This window comes from Diplodia corticola, assembly GCF_001883845.1.
Source record: "Diplodia corticola strain CBS 112549 chromosome Unknown scaffold54, whole genome shotgun sequence".
In the NCBI taxonomy this organism is placed as follows: Eukaryota; Fungi; Ascomycota; class Dothideomycetes; order Botryosphaeriales; family Botryosphaeriaceae; genus Diplodia; species Diplodia corticola.
The window spans coordinates 147793-162704 of record NW_017971533.1 but is presented as its reverse complement, the minus strand read 5'-3'; the positions used below and the strand labels follow the sequence as shown (position 1 = coordinate 162704).

The window sequence follows — 14912 nt, the reverse complement described above, 5'->3', positions numbered from 1 at the left end:
GGACGCCACCGCCGGCCACCATTTTCTCGCCCGGTATTTCATAGCCACTGGACACTATTCGATTTTTTTTTTCTCTCTCTTCTTGGAGATGAGAGTTCAATGAGGGGATAGGTTTGATCTATTCGTCGATTTACAATTAGGTGCAATGAGCTATGTAGAACCCAGCGCTAGTCAGCCAAGAACCTGTCTAAATGTTTCAGAAAGAATGCCAGCCCGGATCCTCCCTTCCTTTATTTCCGATCTACATGAGAACATTGGTATCGCAAGAGCAACAAGCAAGGCAGCAGAAATAAAAGAAAGCAGAAACAAATGGTTTCCAAAAGTGGTTCCCGGGGCGGATTCGGCGGCCGTTGTCTTTCTTTCCCAGTCTATTATACAAGAGAAGAGGAAAAAGCACCTCCCAATAACATGTCCAGGCACCACATCTCCCATGGGCCGAAAGCTGGAAAATAAAGCTGTCCAATGTCCATCCGGCCCTCGCTCCCTGTCGGTGGTATCGCAATAGACAAAGGATGCGGGAAGGACGAAGGAGAAGAGAGCATGAACTTCGGCCGCCAATGCGCCAAACAACTTGCGCCACGCCTTTCCTGGAAGCCAAACCAACACTGTACGCCGAATTACGCCCTCGCTTTCCTTGCGACACTTGGGGGAAAGCTGTGCTTTGGATGTATGGTGTTGTTCTTTGCGCCGGAGATGCAGATCTCATAAAGCAATTCCAAGAACAGAGATGTTATGCCTGTTATAGCGATTTGTGTCGTCTCGTCATTAGCCCAAAAAGAGACAAGCCTTGCGGGTCTCGAGAAAGTGTACGTGGAAGAAGGTAGAAGTAGGAGCCTTGTCCTGTACTGCCGGATAGGAGGGTGCACTGGAAGTACGCTCGATGCCGCCTTCGTGCTGTTAACAGTGCATACCGCGCGCGCGGCATCTGAACATGAACGCTTGTCATGTGCGAACATATGTTGACGGCCAAGACACAAGACGGCACGATCGGAAAGCCCGTTGCTGTAGGAGAGGCGGGTTGATTATTTCGCAGGCATGTGGTAGTTCTTGACGTAGCGGAGGAAGGCAATGGCGTCTTCCGCCTGCGGCAGAACCTTGTCGAGATGTGTGAGGGAATCTGTGACTTGTTTGTGCATCTCGGCGCCGTCTTTGCGCAGCTTGCCCACCTCCCCTTCCGTTTCTTCCCGGTACTTCTTGGCTTCCGATTCCGTCATGTTCTTGTAAGTGGTGAAAAGTTGCTGCAACTCGAGCGCGACCTGGTCCTTCTTTTCCAGTTCGCTGCGGAGCTGGCCGACGACTACATCGTGAGCGGCGATGGCGTTCTCCTGCCTGATGACTTGGCGGCGCTCCTCGTCCCGGCCCTCTGCAATGGCGTCGAGCCGTTTGTCGCGCTTCTTGAGCTCGCCCTTGAAAATGCTGTCGGACGCGTTCCAGCGCGTTTCAATCTCCTTGTTCTTCTCCGTCATCCGCCGCAGCTGCTCCTGGGCCTGCTGGAGCTCGTCGCGGAGGTTCGACACCTCCCGAGTCTGCTCCTGGCGGGCGCGAGCGAGCTCGTCGGTGTGCTCCTTTTTCGCCGCGGCGAGCTCCTGCTTCGCGGCCGAGGAGATTTGTCCGAGCTGGATGCCCAGGCCGGTCGCTTGCGCCTCGGCTTGCTTCCGGCGCTCCTCCTCATTCTTGAGCTGTGTCCGCAGTGTCTCCTCGAATTCCTTGCGGTTTTTGCGGGTACGCTCGGCGGCCTCGGCGGCGGAGCGGAGGGTGTTGTTGTCGGCCTGGAGGCGCTCAATGACGTTGTTCTTGGCGCGCAGGTTCTCGGTCAGCTCCTGGTTCTTGGCCTTCTCCGAGTTGAGGTCGCGGCGGAGGGCGTCATTGGAGGCCGTCAGGCGCTCGATGACCTTGGTGGTCGACTTGGAGGGGTTCGAAAAGGGCGAGGCGCCGTTGTTGGAGACGCCGTTGGGGAGGTCGGAGAGCGGAGGGGTCGGGGGGATCTGGACGGCGGGCTCGTAGACGCCATTTCGGTTGGTGGAAGGCATGTTCACGAGAGAGGGCGAGGGTGTTCGCGCATCGTTCTCGGACGGTGACCACAGCTTCCCATTCATGTCCCCAAGGGAAATATCGGTGGGCGTGAGCTGGATTTCTGGGAGAGTTGGGAGAGAGCGAGGCGGCGCCGCATCTAGAGTCGCCCGCCGGTCCGTGAGCTTCAAGGCTGGGAAGTGGAGCGCACGCTTTGGGAGGAATGCCAGGCACGGCACGACGAAGGGGAGATTGGGAGGTGGACGCTCGGGTAAGGAAATAAACATACCGCCCGCGCGGCGGGTCTTCCTGAGCGTAATGCGCAGCAACGCACTCATCGGTGATTGGGCGCGAGGCAACTGCAATGCGCCTCAAAGCCAGGGAAAGCCAGGGGACCCGCGCAACTGACACTCTCCAGGCCGTTTTGTTACTGCGTAAGCGACCGCAGGCGACCGCAAGCAGGGGGCTGGCGGCCTGGGTGTCTGGGTCATCGGGCAGCGCCCGGTCCCTGGCAACAGCGGTTGCTATCCCCCGCGCGCGCCGTCGACGTGACGCGCCCCGGCTTCCACGCCGGCCTCGACCTCTCCACGTCAAGCCGGTGAAGCCGTCGTTGCTGTCAGACACGGCTGCATCATTTCCGCACCGCGACTCATCTCCCTCGGAGATCTCGACACCGCAGCAGGCAAGTTCCGACCTCCAGACGGACCGAGCAAACACGTCCACGCCGCTCGCCAATGGTCGCCCGCACCGAATTTTATTGCGACCATCTGCCTATCCACAGCAAACGTCTCAAGCAATACACTATGCTTAGCTCCCAGCAACTATCGATGTCGCTTCCTTGACACGCCCCCGCAGCTTGTTTGTCATCACCTTGGCGCTGTAGAGTGTGTAGCCCCATGCCTGCCACCAGCCGTGGCGTGCGCAGTATAGCGACGCTCCTGTATAGTAGCACCCTCACTATATGGGCTGAATGGGCAGTCCGACGGCGATTACATTACCGGTTGCGGTAAGATACAGCCAGGGCGAGGGTGCAACCGGTGGCTGATCGGCAGGGTGCGGGAGCTTGCTGCTGAAACACTGCGCCAGCTGCAAGGCTTGCCTGCCGAACCTACTGTCGAGCCAGGGGCCTTCCGTAGTCTTCGCGGACCTCCCGCTCCAAACTTCGGCGAGGATGATCTTCTCACCACGCTCACGCCTCATGCGAGCCCGACCCGGAGCCGTGTGCGCCTCGCAATCACTCTGGCGACGGCCGTGGCTCAACAGACCGCGCACTACCGACCTGCTTTTTCCCGGCGTCCTGCTCAGACGAGCTGCGAGACATGCGCTGAAGGTGCCCAGGTGTCAGCAGGCGTCGGCAGGCGTCAGCAGAGGCGTAGATGGGCGCTGTGCTGGGCGTCTGCTGGAACGCGCGCCGCCTGCATGTTTGAAGCGCACAGCCAAGCTCACTCCCGCTGAGTACGTGTTTCACATTTCCCATCCTCTCTGCCTGAGCGACGCCGTTGTATGGGCCATAGTTTGCTGCGTGGCCAGCAGAATAGTACCGGAAAGGGCCTACCGCTCGACAGCTGGCTTCACTAGATGCCGGATGTCGAATTCATTGTTTCAGAGTGCCGTTGTCGCGCAGCAGAGGAGCGCAAAGCGTAAATGCGCATCGCTTGGATTACAGGACCCCCGACGACGATCTCGCAGTCGCCCTGTTCTTGTGAAACTATGTCGGTGTGCACTCGGTGCTACGCTTCCAGCTCCGCTGTCGACCGCAGTGCTTTACTTCATGAAACCTCGAGTCGTTGAGCGCGTGCAATCGCGACCGCCTGCACCGCCGCCCGGAGGATGTGCAAGTGATCGTCAGTGTTCGACGCGACGTCGATGAATAACTAGCGACTCCGGTCACAGCGCAATCACGGTGAAACAAGAGGCAATATGGGGCAGGCCACGTACGGGGATCCACGTGGAGGAATCATCTCCGCTGTAGGGCCATACTGCCTTTCAACGCTGGGAAGACATTGCATTCGGACCTACAGAAACTTCATTCGCCAATGACGTATGTGCAGCCCGTGTCGCCGACCCAGACCTCGTGGACACGCTTTGCGTCGACATCAAGGCGGGCGCCGGGTCCAAACGTTTCTTTGGTGGGGCTCTGGTCGTTGGGGTAGGTGATGGTGAGCTCGCCGTCGACGATCAGATGGGTCGTCAGGCCGTTATGCGAGTGCGGCGGATAGTGGGCATTTCTGGCCTAGGGTGAGCCACCGGGGCCTTCAGCTGGCAGACAAGCCGTCGCCTTGACTTACGGGCCATCAGACCAGGTGAACACGTGGCGGAAGCCCCAGTCGCGGACCTCCTTCTCGGCTTCTCGCTGGCTTCTCGCGGGCATGGTTGTCGTGTGTTTCCAGGCCGTGGGCGCAAGGTCTTGGGAATGTGTCGTATTAGGGAAGGCTGCAGTGCTTCTTCGTCGATGATGAGGGGTTCCGGCCGCTGCGTCTGGGACCCTGGATGACGTTGAGCCGTCGGCTCGCGCCTTCCCTCAGCTGGGCGGCGCTAGCCAATCGCCGCGCCCGCCCGCAACGCCTGGCAGCTGCGCCTGGCCCCGCGGTTTGCGTGCATGCCTTGTTTGCGCTCGTGGCTGCTTCTGCTGCCAGCCAACATCGACGGCAGCATCAGTCGGGCTGTGCATGATCCATCCCAGACGCGGCGGCCTGGACGGCAAGAGCGAGCCGGGCCTGTTTGCGCGCTCGAGCGGCCGAGATCGTCAGCTCTCCGACATGAAACCCCGTGGGTCAAAACCGTCCGCCTGTGCCTGGCCGTGCCTTGTCCTCTTCCAGCCCTGCGTCTGACTCGCCTGCCCAGGACCTGTCTTTTCTCCCTAGCTCGGGACACGTGAGCCTCCGCGACGTTCTTCTGGCGGTCTGTCCCAGAGACGCCTGGACTCATCAAGCCAGCACTGCCTCAGCTAGGCTCCCCAAGCGAGCATCGCCCCAGAACGCCCCTCAGCGTCACTGCTTCACCAGAACCACCACACCACCCATCATGGCCACCGATCTCGCTACAACCGTTCCCCAGGCCACAGAGGGCCGTGCCGGCCCGGAGTCTCAGTCCGTGGCCAATACCCCGGCCCAGGCCGGTGGAGGCACCGCCAGCTACACTATCAAAAACGCCCAGAAGGTCGACAGGCTGAACGCAACCCTCTCAGGCCACATTGACAAAATCTACAAGAAACTGGAGAAGGAATACGAAGTGTCCAATAAGATTGGCCTGTACAACTTCTTGGTCAATGGCCAATCCCACTCTGCCGGCGCGCTTCCCATCCAGGACGAAAAATTGACCGCCGATTCTCTCAAGAGCTACTTTCGATCCCACCACGTGAATGCTTTGGGTGCAGCAGAGCCCCTTGATCTTAGCTGGCCAATCTCCAACTACTTCATATCTTCGAGCCACAACACTTATCTGACCGGCCACCAGCTCTACGGCGAGTCAAGCACGGACGCTTACAAAAACGTAAGCGCATAAAGCGGCCGGGAATGTCCGATCATACTAAATGTCAATAGGTCTTGCTTCGGGGCTGCCGCTGCGTCGAGATCGACGTGTGGGACGGCGACGCTCCGTCGGACTCGGATGACTCCAGTAGCAGTAGTGAGTCCGAAGCCGAGAAAGATGGCAAGCCGGGTAAGACGCGTCGCTTGAAGGACCGCTTCAAAGCCAAGCTCGGGAAGAAGGACTCCACGAAAAACGACCCCAAGAAAAAGGAGACTCCCCCTGCAGCAAACACCTCCAGTGCTCGCCAAAGCCAACCCGACAGGCCGAAGCCCTGGAGAGCCAACTCAAACCGTGCTGAGCCAAAGGTTTACCATGGTATGGGGCCCCTGGCTGTCTTTTTCCCAGGGTTTCTTGCTGATGCTTAGACTGTTAAGGATACACTGCTACTTCCGACATTTCCTTTCGCTCTGTTTGTGAGACCATCCGGGATTACGCTTTCGTGACCTCGTGAGTACCGGGACATACAGATGGCTCTGATGGTATCCGCTGGAGCTAACTGGCTTTAGGGAGCTTCCTGTCATCATCAGCTTCGAAGTTCACACCAGTCCCGAGCAACAGGAAATCATGGTTGAGATCATGAACGAGACATGGAAGGAATTTCTTGTCGATCATCCACCGGCAGATCAAGCAAGTCCCGCTAGCTTAGAACTGCCTCCATTGGAGAAGCTGTTGCGCAAGATCTTGATCAAGGTCAAGTACGCGCCCCCCACAAAGCCAGGTGAGACTACTCCGCCGCAGGAGTCAGAACCCACGACCCCCTCTGAGTCTGAGGAGGATGCCACTACTTCTGCTGCAGCAACAGAGACACCCCAGCCCGCAAAGAGCAAAATCTGTCAGAACCTTAGCCGGCTCGGCGTATACGCCTGGGCTATACGCTTCCAAAACTTGAAACAGCCGGGTAAGTGCTGCGCCCCCGCTCCCTTGAGACTCTCTCCTGATAAGCGTGCTTCACAGAGGCTCAATATCCCGCCCACATTTTTTCATTGTCCGAGGGCCGTCTCATGGAAGTCCACCAGCACTCGCCAGCTGAGCTTTTCGAACACAACAAGGTACGGATCATCGTTTGAACCTGCTTTTTGGTGTACGTACATTGATCGGCTAACACCATGTAAAGAAACATATGATGCGTGCTTACCCCAAGGGCACTCGTGTTTCATCCTCAAACCTTGACGCGCCCGTCTTCTGGAGGCAGGGTGTGCAAATCGTTGCGTTGAACTGGCAGCGCTGGGACGAAGCAATGATGCTGAATGAGGGTATGTTCGCCGGTACGGCCGGATGGGTCCTCAAGCCAGAGGGATACCGCAGCACTTCTCAGGCGGCCAAGCACCTGCATGCACTCACGTATGGCATGCTTGACTTGACAATCGAGCTCTTCTGCGGCCAGGACGTGCCGCTACCTCCAGATGAGAGCAAGGCAAAAAACTTCCACCCGTACGTGAAGTGCGAGCTGCACGTTGAGAAGCCAGAGGAGCGTCTTGGCGAACCCATTCCTGGTGGTGGCAAGAGTAAAGAAGGCGAGTACAAGCAGCACTCGAAGACTGTGAAGACCCAGGATCCGGACTTCTCTGGAGAGGTTCTGCGCTTTGAAGGTGTGCCCGGCGTCACGCCAGAACTGAGCTTTGTCAGGTAAGTTCATTTACTTCTTGCCTCTTACCAGATTCCCTTTTTGTTGCACACCAGCCTCATATCTCTGCGTGTCACCATGCACAAATGTCATACCGCGCACCGCACAGTGGTTTCTTCCACTTGCATTTCGCCATCACCTCGCGAAACAGTAGCGGGTGGCTACATACGCAAGCTCTACGAGCCTGCCATTGTACTCCCGCACCCAAGCCTCTTCCTTGGTCGCCATCCTTTCGGGACACCACAACAGATAAAAAGGAGCGATGGGCGGGATCGCGCTGCTCGACCCCGTGATACCGACAACGCCTTGGCAGGGCCCGCCAGTAGCTTGCAAAACCTAGCCTCTTGGAGGGAACCTCTTCCGACTCCACTCCCTCTGTCCTCCGAAGCTGTACACGGCCGTTCCCAACACTTTCTTTCCTCACCGAATATTCTATTCCATCAACGTCACATGAAGTTTTCTCGGCAATAGGCACTAGCAGCTAATGTGTTTTTTCTTGCACCTTGTAGATTCAAGGTCATGGACGATGAATTCGGTCGCGACGACCTGGCCGCTTGGGCCTGCTTCCGGCTCGACCGGCTACAGACAGGCTTCCGTCTTATCCACCTATTCGATGCCGAGGGCGTGCAGAGCAAGGGCGTGCTGCTTGTGCGTGTGACCAAGAACTTTGTCGCCGAGACTCCCCCGCCTTCGAAAAAGGGGGAGAGTGTGGACGCGGTCGTGGAAGAGGTGAAGAAGTTGCAGACATAGTGAAGACATAGGGCTACCTCCTATCGAAGATTGTTGTAAGAATGGCGAGTATGGTTGTGAGGTGGGGGAAGGGGTGCTGGCGTTGTCGATCTGCCGCTGGTGTTGCCAGTCCCATCCCTCCACCACTTTCGTCTGTTTTACCCCCGATATCGGGATATGAGAAATTGAGCTGGTGAAGGAGATGGGATTGGGAATGGGCGGTGAGTTGCATTTACACTGTACAAGCTATGGAACCAAGGACGTCATGTCATACAGATTCATGCACAAGGCGGGCGGCTATTGGAGAATAGCAGTGCCTGATCGGATGATATTTTTCTTTCCTTTTTCTTTGCCCTGCTGTTCCGAAACATTATGCGTGTAGGTTCGAATTCGATTCTCATGTCACTTAGCTACTTGGGAAAGAAACAGAAGGGTGAGGAGTACGAATACAGATTACCCTGAGCTCTCCAGAAAACTCTTTACATTCGGCGATCGATGCGAGTGGAACAACATCAGATTGCAAGCGATAACGAATAATGACGGGATGCAAGGAGGTGATCGGATCTTGCTGGCTCGCGTGCGCATTTACCTGTTCCTGGGTCGCCGCCATACCTCGTGAGACTCATCACTTTTTTTCTTTGAACCCTTGTAACGGTCTTTTCTGGAACGTTTCTCGCCCGTTGCCCATCATCATGCATTGGCAATGATAGGGCGGTGTGAAACACAGAGAGTAGAAGGGTATGTGGTAGAAGGGAATCGAACCGATCGTGGCGACTTCATTGGTTCAGGTGACAGTCAAAGATGGTCGTCCGTTCCGTCATCGTCATCATTCCAATGCTTTCTTTGCCTCACGCGATTAAATCATCCGCCGTCCTGTCATCCGGTTTGCAACCGAGAGGAGCACCACTTTTGAGGAGATCGAGGCGGATAGCGAGGAAGCGGCATTCCGTTATGATTCCAAGACGGTGGGTGGGGTGGGCGGCAAGAGACACACGCACACACACACCCCCCAACACACACCAGGTGCTGCGGCGCCGGCCACTACTGCACGTACCCGACGGTGGAGTTAGGTGCCTAGGCCAGCGGCAACCACGCGTGCACGTAGCCCCCCATCCTCCCCTTCCCGTTTCCAATCAGTTGTTGCTTTTTGTTTCGATGATGGGATGCGGATGGTGGAAGGTGGGCGTGCCATTCCCGGCGGGTGGAACCGACAGAAAAGGGAAAAAGGCCCCAGCTTCCCGGAGCCGCGTTTGTGTAATCGAAGCGTCGGCCCTTTTGTTTATTTCCTTTTTTTCTTTTTTTGCGGGGGAGGGAAAGAACCGGGAGAGGCTGAAACCGCGGGAATGCAGGAGATGGTGTCGGGGGAGACGGTATACAGGGAAGGGTCTAGAAGGCGAGGAGGAAGCGGTGAGAGAGGGGCGTGTGGGAAAAAAACCGATCAGGTCAGAATAGCATGTGAGATTTGCAACCCGTGGCTGATGGTAATGTTCCAAGAGGGAAGGGGAAAGAGAAAGTGGGCCGAGGTGGCTGATGTACATATGTCGTGTAACAAGGACTAGAGCTCTGTACCCGGAAGGGGGCCGGGGTTGATGGGCAGGGAGTCGTTTGCTCTGCTATAAGGCTGGAAGAAGCAATATCGGCTCTGTGACGGCAATAGTGAGCGCGATTGTAGATCTAGTATCGGTCGTCTTTCACCTCCGAACACCTTAACAGTGGATGAGAATGAGGAAGGATCAAAAATAACAGCAGCCCAACCTGGGAAATTTGACCGGTAAGTAAACAAGATGCGTAACAGTTGGAATTAATGCAGCAACTAGTTTCGTCATGCCGAAGAATGTATGACGCACGCAGCCTTATGTGGCATCTCGTGACACACGTGTGTGGTACAGCCCGGTGAGTCGAAAGGAGACGCGGTCGCATTGGCGTACATAATCAAGGTGGATGCATACGTAATCGGTAAGGCGAGATCTCACCTGGCAGGAAACGGTGAGCCTGCATTGGACATCACTTGCTAGAATCAGGAGCAAATGCTTTTCTTTCTTTTTTTGGCTTGCCTCATCGTATTAGCAGAATTGGAATAGACAGGCCATACTCTCAATAATAAGCCCCAGACAACAAAATCAAAAACGCAAAGTGTTGCTCAATGGTTTGGATGGTTTGGATGAGCTCTTTCGAGGGTTTTACTGCGAAACATCGTACCTATGCTGGCGGGGATCCAGATGGGCGGTGTGTGCATTCCACAAGAGTCGAAGGACCTGGGAGAAAAAACGGTCTTTTCGACGAGGCTAACAAAGGAACACAGCGGCTACCGTGGAGGCAGAGGAACGATGCTGATGCTTGCCTTACGGTCCCGCAGCGGGAATCAGGTAAATGATGAGCCCCACTCCGTCTACTAGCAAAGGGTACGCGCACTCGCCCGGGCCGAGAAAGCATGACAACGACCGGCCTGCATTGGTGACGCATGCAGTGTAGTTTTCCTTCTTCCCTCCCCTTATCATTGCCCACCTACATACCGCCCTTTCTTGCAAGGCCACCAGCCCAATGACTGCATGCCATGTGATTTATCACGTCAACGACCTCTGCCGGTTGTTGAAACTCCGTTAATCCCATCGGTGAAACATGGCTTTGGTTCCCGGATGGCGGGATTGGCGTTGCGTTGTCGTGACCCAGCTTCCACCATTCGTCGTCGGCTCCGAACACAAGGGGGACAGAAGAGGAAACACAAGCAATCCGGCAAGGTGCATGCACTACCGGTGAAGCTACCAGGTTGGCTCTAGTCGCGCGAGTGACTTCCGTGAAGATCGACAAGGGCAGCCAGCGGCGGCATGGCAAGCAGCAGCATAGGCTAAGGGCAGCCTTCGTCATCGGCTGGTGTCACACGGGCATTGGCTGACTAGAGGGCGGAAGTACGGAAGGCTGCAGCGGGTAGTGGGGACTCCCCTTGTCGCCTCGAGTCCCGATTATAGGCGGGTAGCCGTATCACTTGGCTGCCGTTAGAACCGGTGAACCAAACGGCGGCAGTTGCTTGCACTCGGAGAAATTTAGAGTTTTGATGGGAGATCGTGATTCCCAGCCCTGTCATACTCGCCAGCTCTGTTGAATGATGGCTGAAGCAAGCCGCACACCCAATGGCTTGGAAGAGGCTCGGCCAAGGGCCGTAGAGGCTGCTTTGTCGGACAGAGAAGCGCCAGGTCGCAGGTACTGCATGCTCAACCCCCCGAAGGCATGGAAGTCAGTGACCACGGGGCGTGAACATGGAACAGCATGGCTCGCCCACAGATCTTCATTGGATCCGAGGCTTGTCTGTGAGCAGCCTCCTCTCTGCATTAATCATCGACGCAGCCGCGCGAGTAAGCAAAGTACCCTGTCTTGCTCTGCCTCTTACACTCATCGACCCATAAGTGATCAGCATATGTCCTGGGTACGAGAGATAATGTGAACGGCAGATAGCAGCGTCGAGCACATGTTGTTCCTGAGTAATGGATGACATGCAAGCTACCGGCTCGTCGGCTTGAGCCGATTGGCCAGGGCCGTTTCCTGGGCCCAAAGCGCCGGCTCCCGCGAGTCAAGGCCGATGGGGGGAGGTGTTACGAAACATCGCCCAGGTGAGCGATTGAGCAAAGACCGGCGGCTGCGGACGCGGTCCCACCGTCGACACCGCATTCCGGGTCACCATCCTTGGGCACCATCTCCTCAGGGCTGGGAAATTGGACGGGGCATGGTGAGAATCGGCTGATATGGCAGGGAGCATTGCGAACGAAGCCGCGAGACCCCGGATGCGTGACTCGCGGGGCGCAAGCGGGCCGGTGGACGTTATGCTGCTCGCGATTGCGAGTACGGGTCAAGGGCGCAGCCGCAAGAAAACTGGAGACAACGTCAGCAGCGTGATGCTGGGCGAGACGCGCGTTGCTTTTCTACGGTGGCCCCCGGGGCGTCAACGAGAGCAAAAGCAAGCAGCGGGGCTGGCGGCGGATGGCGTCTTGTAGCAGATAGGCGTGCAGGCGAGCGGCGAGATCGTGGCTTCCGCCGCGTGGCGGGGCATCGGGCTCTGGAGCGTTAGCGGATGCGGGAGGCCTCCCGGCCGGGGCTGCGGCTTCGTCGAGGCTGGAGAAGCCGCGGAAGACGGAGAAGGCCCAGGGGCGCCAGGACGGCGGAGCAGCGAGCAGCGAGCAGCGAGCAGCGACACGGGCGCTGGCCGGAGCTGCCGATGGCTCGTCTCGACTGACGGGCGGCTGGAGAGGCCCGTTGCAAGAAGGCATGGCGGGCCGCAGAGGCGCAAGAGGCGGTGAGGTGCGGACGGGCTGCGCAGCTGACTGGCGGCACGGTGGACGCAGAAGCTCGCTGGGAGCCGGTGGTGCGGGCGGGTGCGTCGGCGGTGCTGGCGATTGAATTGGTGCGACTGGGGACTGGGCATGAAGGCATCGCCGGTGGACAGAGGCGGCGGTGGTGGTCAGTGGTCAGTGTGGTCAGAGTCCAACGCTTCCGGCAGCCGCAGCCGGGCCCGGCGCCGTCGCGGCTGCGGCCACTGACTGCCCACTACTGATGCTGCTGCGCCTGCTGCGTCTGCTGCGCCTGCTGCTGCCGCCGCTGCTGCCCCGACACACCGAGGACACCGAGGACCCTCTTTCGGCGCAGGGATCACGGCAGCTAAGTTGTATTACGCGGTACGCCGGATCTCGCTCGGTGGGGTTGCGCGGCGGCGGCCTCGCATCTGGCATCTGGCATCTGGCATCGGGCTGGCTCCCAGATCGCGGCTGCAGCTGCGCCGCCCACGCCAGAGCCCCAGAGCCCCAGCAGCCGAAACGGCCGTGGGCCCAGCCGGCCCAGCCAGCGCGGCGGCCGTCAGCCCTACCGCTCGCTCGCTTAGCCGCGATCCAGCGGCCGACGTCAGCTCTCGCCTGCTCTCAGCGCGCGGCCAGCCGCCCTCGCAGCGTGTTCCTGACCACCCGGGCGCGGCCCAGGCGGCTGGCCTGGCGCCGGTGCTTGTTGCGTAACTGCTGCACCAGTAGGGCCGCTTGGCTGCTGCATGCGACAGCTCATATCAGCCCGGATTTGCATCCGCGAGACGGCCGAGGGGATACACACCATGGGCCACACCATGGGCAACAACCTAAAACACGCGCGGGTCGGCCTAGCCCCAGCCCTGCTAATGTGATCAGTACGCCGTGGCATGGCCGCCCTCAACCCGCTGCTCCATCCTGGCTGCTCCACCTACCGACGCGGCCGCCGGCAGCAGTAAATCTCCGAGTCAGCGCCTGCTGATCTGTACCACCGCGTCCTGCGCCGAACGCCCGTCCGAGTCGCCGCCGTCGCCGCCGCCCCGGTCCTGCTGCCAGACCACGATTTCGATGCGGCTTCCACAGATGCCGATCGACGCCAGGTCCCAGCCGGAAGGTTCTGGGATCACAAGTGACGAGCTAAAAGCAACCCAGCAAATGAGCTCCCCCTGGCCCCATGCATGCTCCTCCTCAAACCCACCCGCCAGCCTGTCCACCCACGCCCATTGCGAGATGGAGCCTCAAGACCTGCCCGCCGCATCCCTGCCCCGCCCGCGCCCCCGTGTGGGCCCGCGTTTTCCAGAAGCCACCACCCACGCGCCCACTGCCAGCCGGCTCCCTGCCAAATACGACCAGCACGACGCGGGCCAGGCGTCCCCAGCCCTCCTGACTTCGTTCCGAGAATCCCAATTGCCCCAATGCCCCAAGCTCCTGCTAGTCTCAGGCACGGCAGCCCTCACCGGATCGCGCCCTTTGATCATTGGCTTCCACCTTGCTGGCTCCGCAGCGGAAACAACTGTACCACCAACGGCCCGCTCCATGCATCCTTTGATTCTCTGTGGAAACCAGCATCAAGACCTACTCTCAATGTGAGCAGCTCTCACAAACTCGACACTTAGCGCCTTGTGCCTCCTCGCCATGCTAGAGCTTTGGTAACCTCCTCCGGGACTGTCCGCGAGAATCCAAAGCAAACTGGCGGTAGAGGTAGCATATAAATACCTGGTCCGGCCTCCTCACCATCCAATTCACCATCACAACCAGCCACCTTCAGCGCACTCACTCCCGTCTCCTGCCCGTCTCCTGCTCCATCACTCAGTCTTTCTCACCACCACCACCGTCCCACAATGTCTTACAACCAGTTCACCAACATCCGCCGCCATGAGATCCTCGAGCGTCTCGGCATCGAGCAGCTTCCCGCCCTGATGCCTGGCCAGGAACATCCGGACGTCGAGCAGGAAGAGCGCCGCCCCGAGGTGCCTCTTGTCATGCTTCCGGTGAGCTACTGCTCCTCGTGTTTGCCACGTTTGGCTCTGCCTGCTGAGCTTACTGACACCGACTAGGTTCCTGGCAGGAAATGCCCTTCGTGCCTTGCCAAGGGCGAGACTGTCTGGGTCATCCCCGGCAAGTGCTGCCCTGCCTGCGGCACCCCTGTCAACTAATTGGACGATTGACTTCCAGTGAGTGTGATTTGCGAAGCCTCCGGCTGTGTTTTCAAGTCTAATCAGTTTCTCTCTCTCTCTCGCAGCTGACCTCGGAGTTCTACGGATGGCGTTCTTTTGGTCCGCAATTGGCCTTCATTGGGGGTTCCCGGAGTTTCAAACGGTTCGCGCGGGACAGCGGCAACCATACTGTACCATTTCCTTCTAGCTCGCCACCGATCATGGCATTCGCAGGCGCGCAGCTTCTGCGTTACCGGACGGTCTTTGGTGGGATCGGCGCTCAAAAGTTATTTTGTTTTTCCTTCCCCGGTTAATCGCGCGAATCATGGTGGATGGATGGTTGATCCGGGCGTGCTTCAGTCAAAGGAAAATCGGGGTAACAGGTGATGCAAAACGATTCCCAGCTGTTTGAGTGGTCTTGCTTTTTGGATAATGGATGATTACCACACCTGTCTCTTGACACCGCAGATTCCGTGAAACCTTGATCTCTTTGGAAATGTGTCGCGTGCTGTAGGACAATAGAGCGTGTTTTGCCGTTGACAAAGTTTATCGTCTTAAATTGCTTCGCCTTATGTAGCTAGT

The 14912-nt window shown here is 58.0% G+C and overlaps 4 protein-coding genes across 4 annotated transcripts; 2 read left to right on the top strand and 2 right to left on the bottom strand.

Annotated features, from left to right (window-relative positions):
* Window positions 1-1022: 1022 nt before the first annotated feature.
* On the bottom strand, window positions 1023-2348 carry BKCO1_5400056 (nucleoprotein tpr; the record flags this gene model as incomplete). Its single annotated transcript, XM_020277264.1, has 1 exon — window positions 1023-2348. One exon carries the CDS (start codon window positions 2346-2348, stop codon window positions 1023-1025), a length of 1326 nt encoding a protein of 441 aa, XP_020127194.1.
* Window positions 2349-4036: 1688 nt separating this feature from the next.
* On the bottom strand, window positions 4037-4381 carry BKCO1_5400055 (cupin-type; the record flags this gene model as incomplete). The annotated part of the gene is made up of 2 exons (XM_020277263.1): window positions 4037-4238; window positions 4299-4381. The coding sequence occupies 2 exons, from the start codon at window positions 4379-4381 to the stop codon at window positions 4037-4039; spliced, it is 285 nt and encodes a 94-aa protein (XP_020127191.1).
* Window positions 4382-5034: 653 nt separating this feature from the next.
* BKCO1_5400054 (phosphatidylinositol-specific phospholipase c) lies at window positions 5035-7915 on the top strand (the record flags this gene model as incomplete). Its single annotated transcript, XM_020277262.1, has 7 exons — window positions 5035-5502; window positions 5553-5856; window positions 5916-5988; window positions 6048-6439; window positions 6496-6590; window positions 6656-7167; window positions 7675-7915. The coding sequence occupies 7 exons, from the start codon at window positions 5035-5037 to the stop codon at window positions 7913-7915; spliced, it is 2085 nt and encodes a 694-aa protein (XP_020127192.1).
* A 6100-nt stretch (window positions 7916-14015) lies between these two features.
* BKCO1_5400053 (zinc finger transcription factor ace1) lies at window positions 14016-14330 on the top strand (the record flags this gene model as incomplete). Its single annotated transcript, XM_020277261.1, has 2 exons — window positions 14016-14165; window positions 14232-14330. 2 exons carry the CDS (start codon window positions 14016-14018, stop codon window positions 14328-14330), a joined length of 249 nt encoding a protein of 82 aa, XP_020127189.1.
* Window positions 14331-14912: the final 582 nt, after the last annotated feature.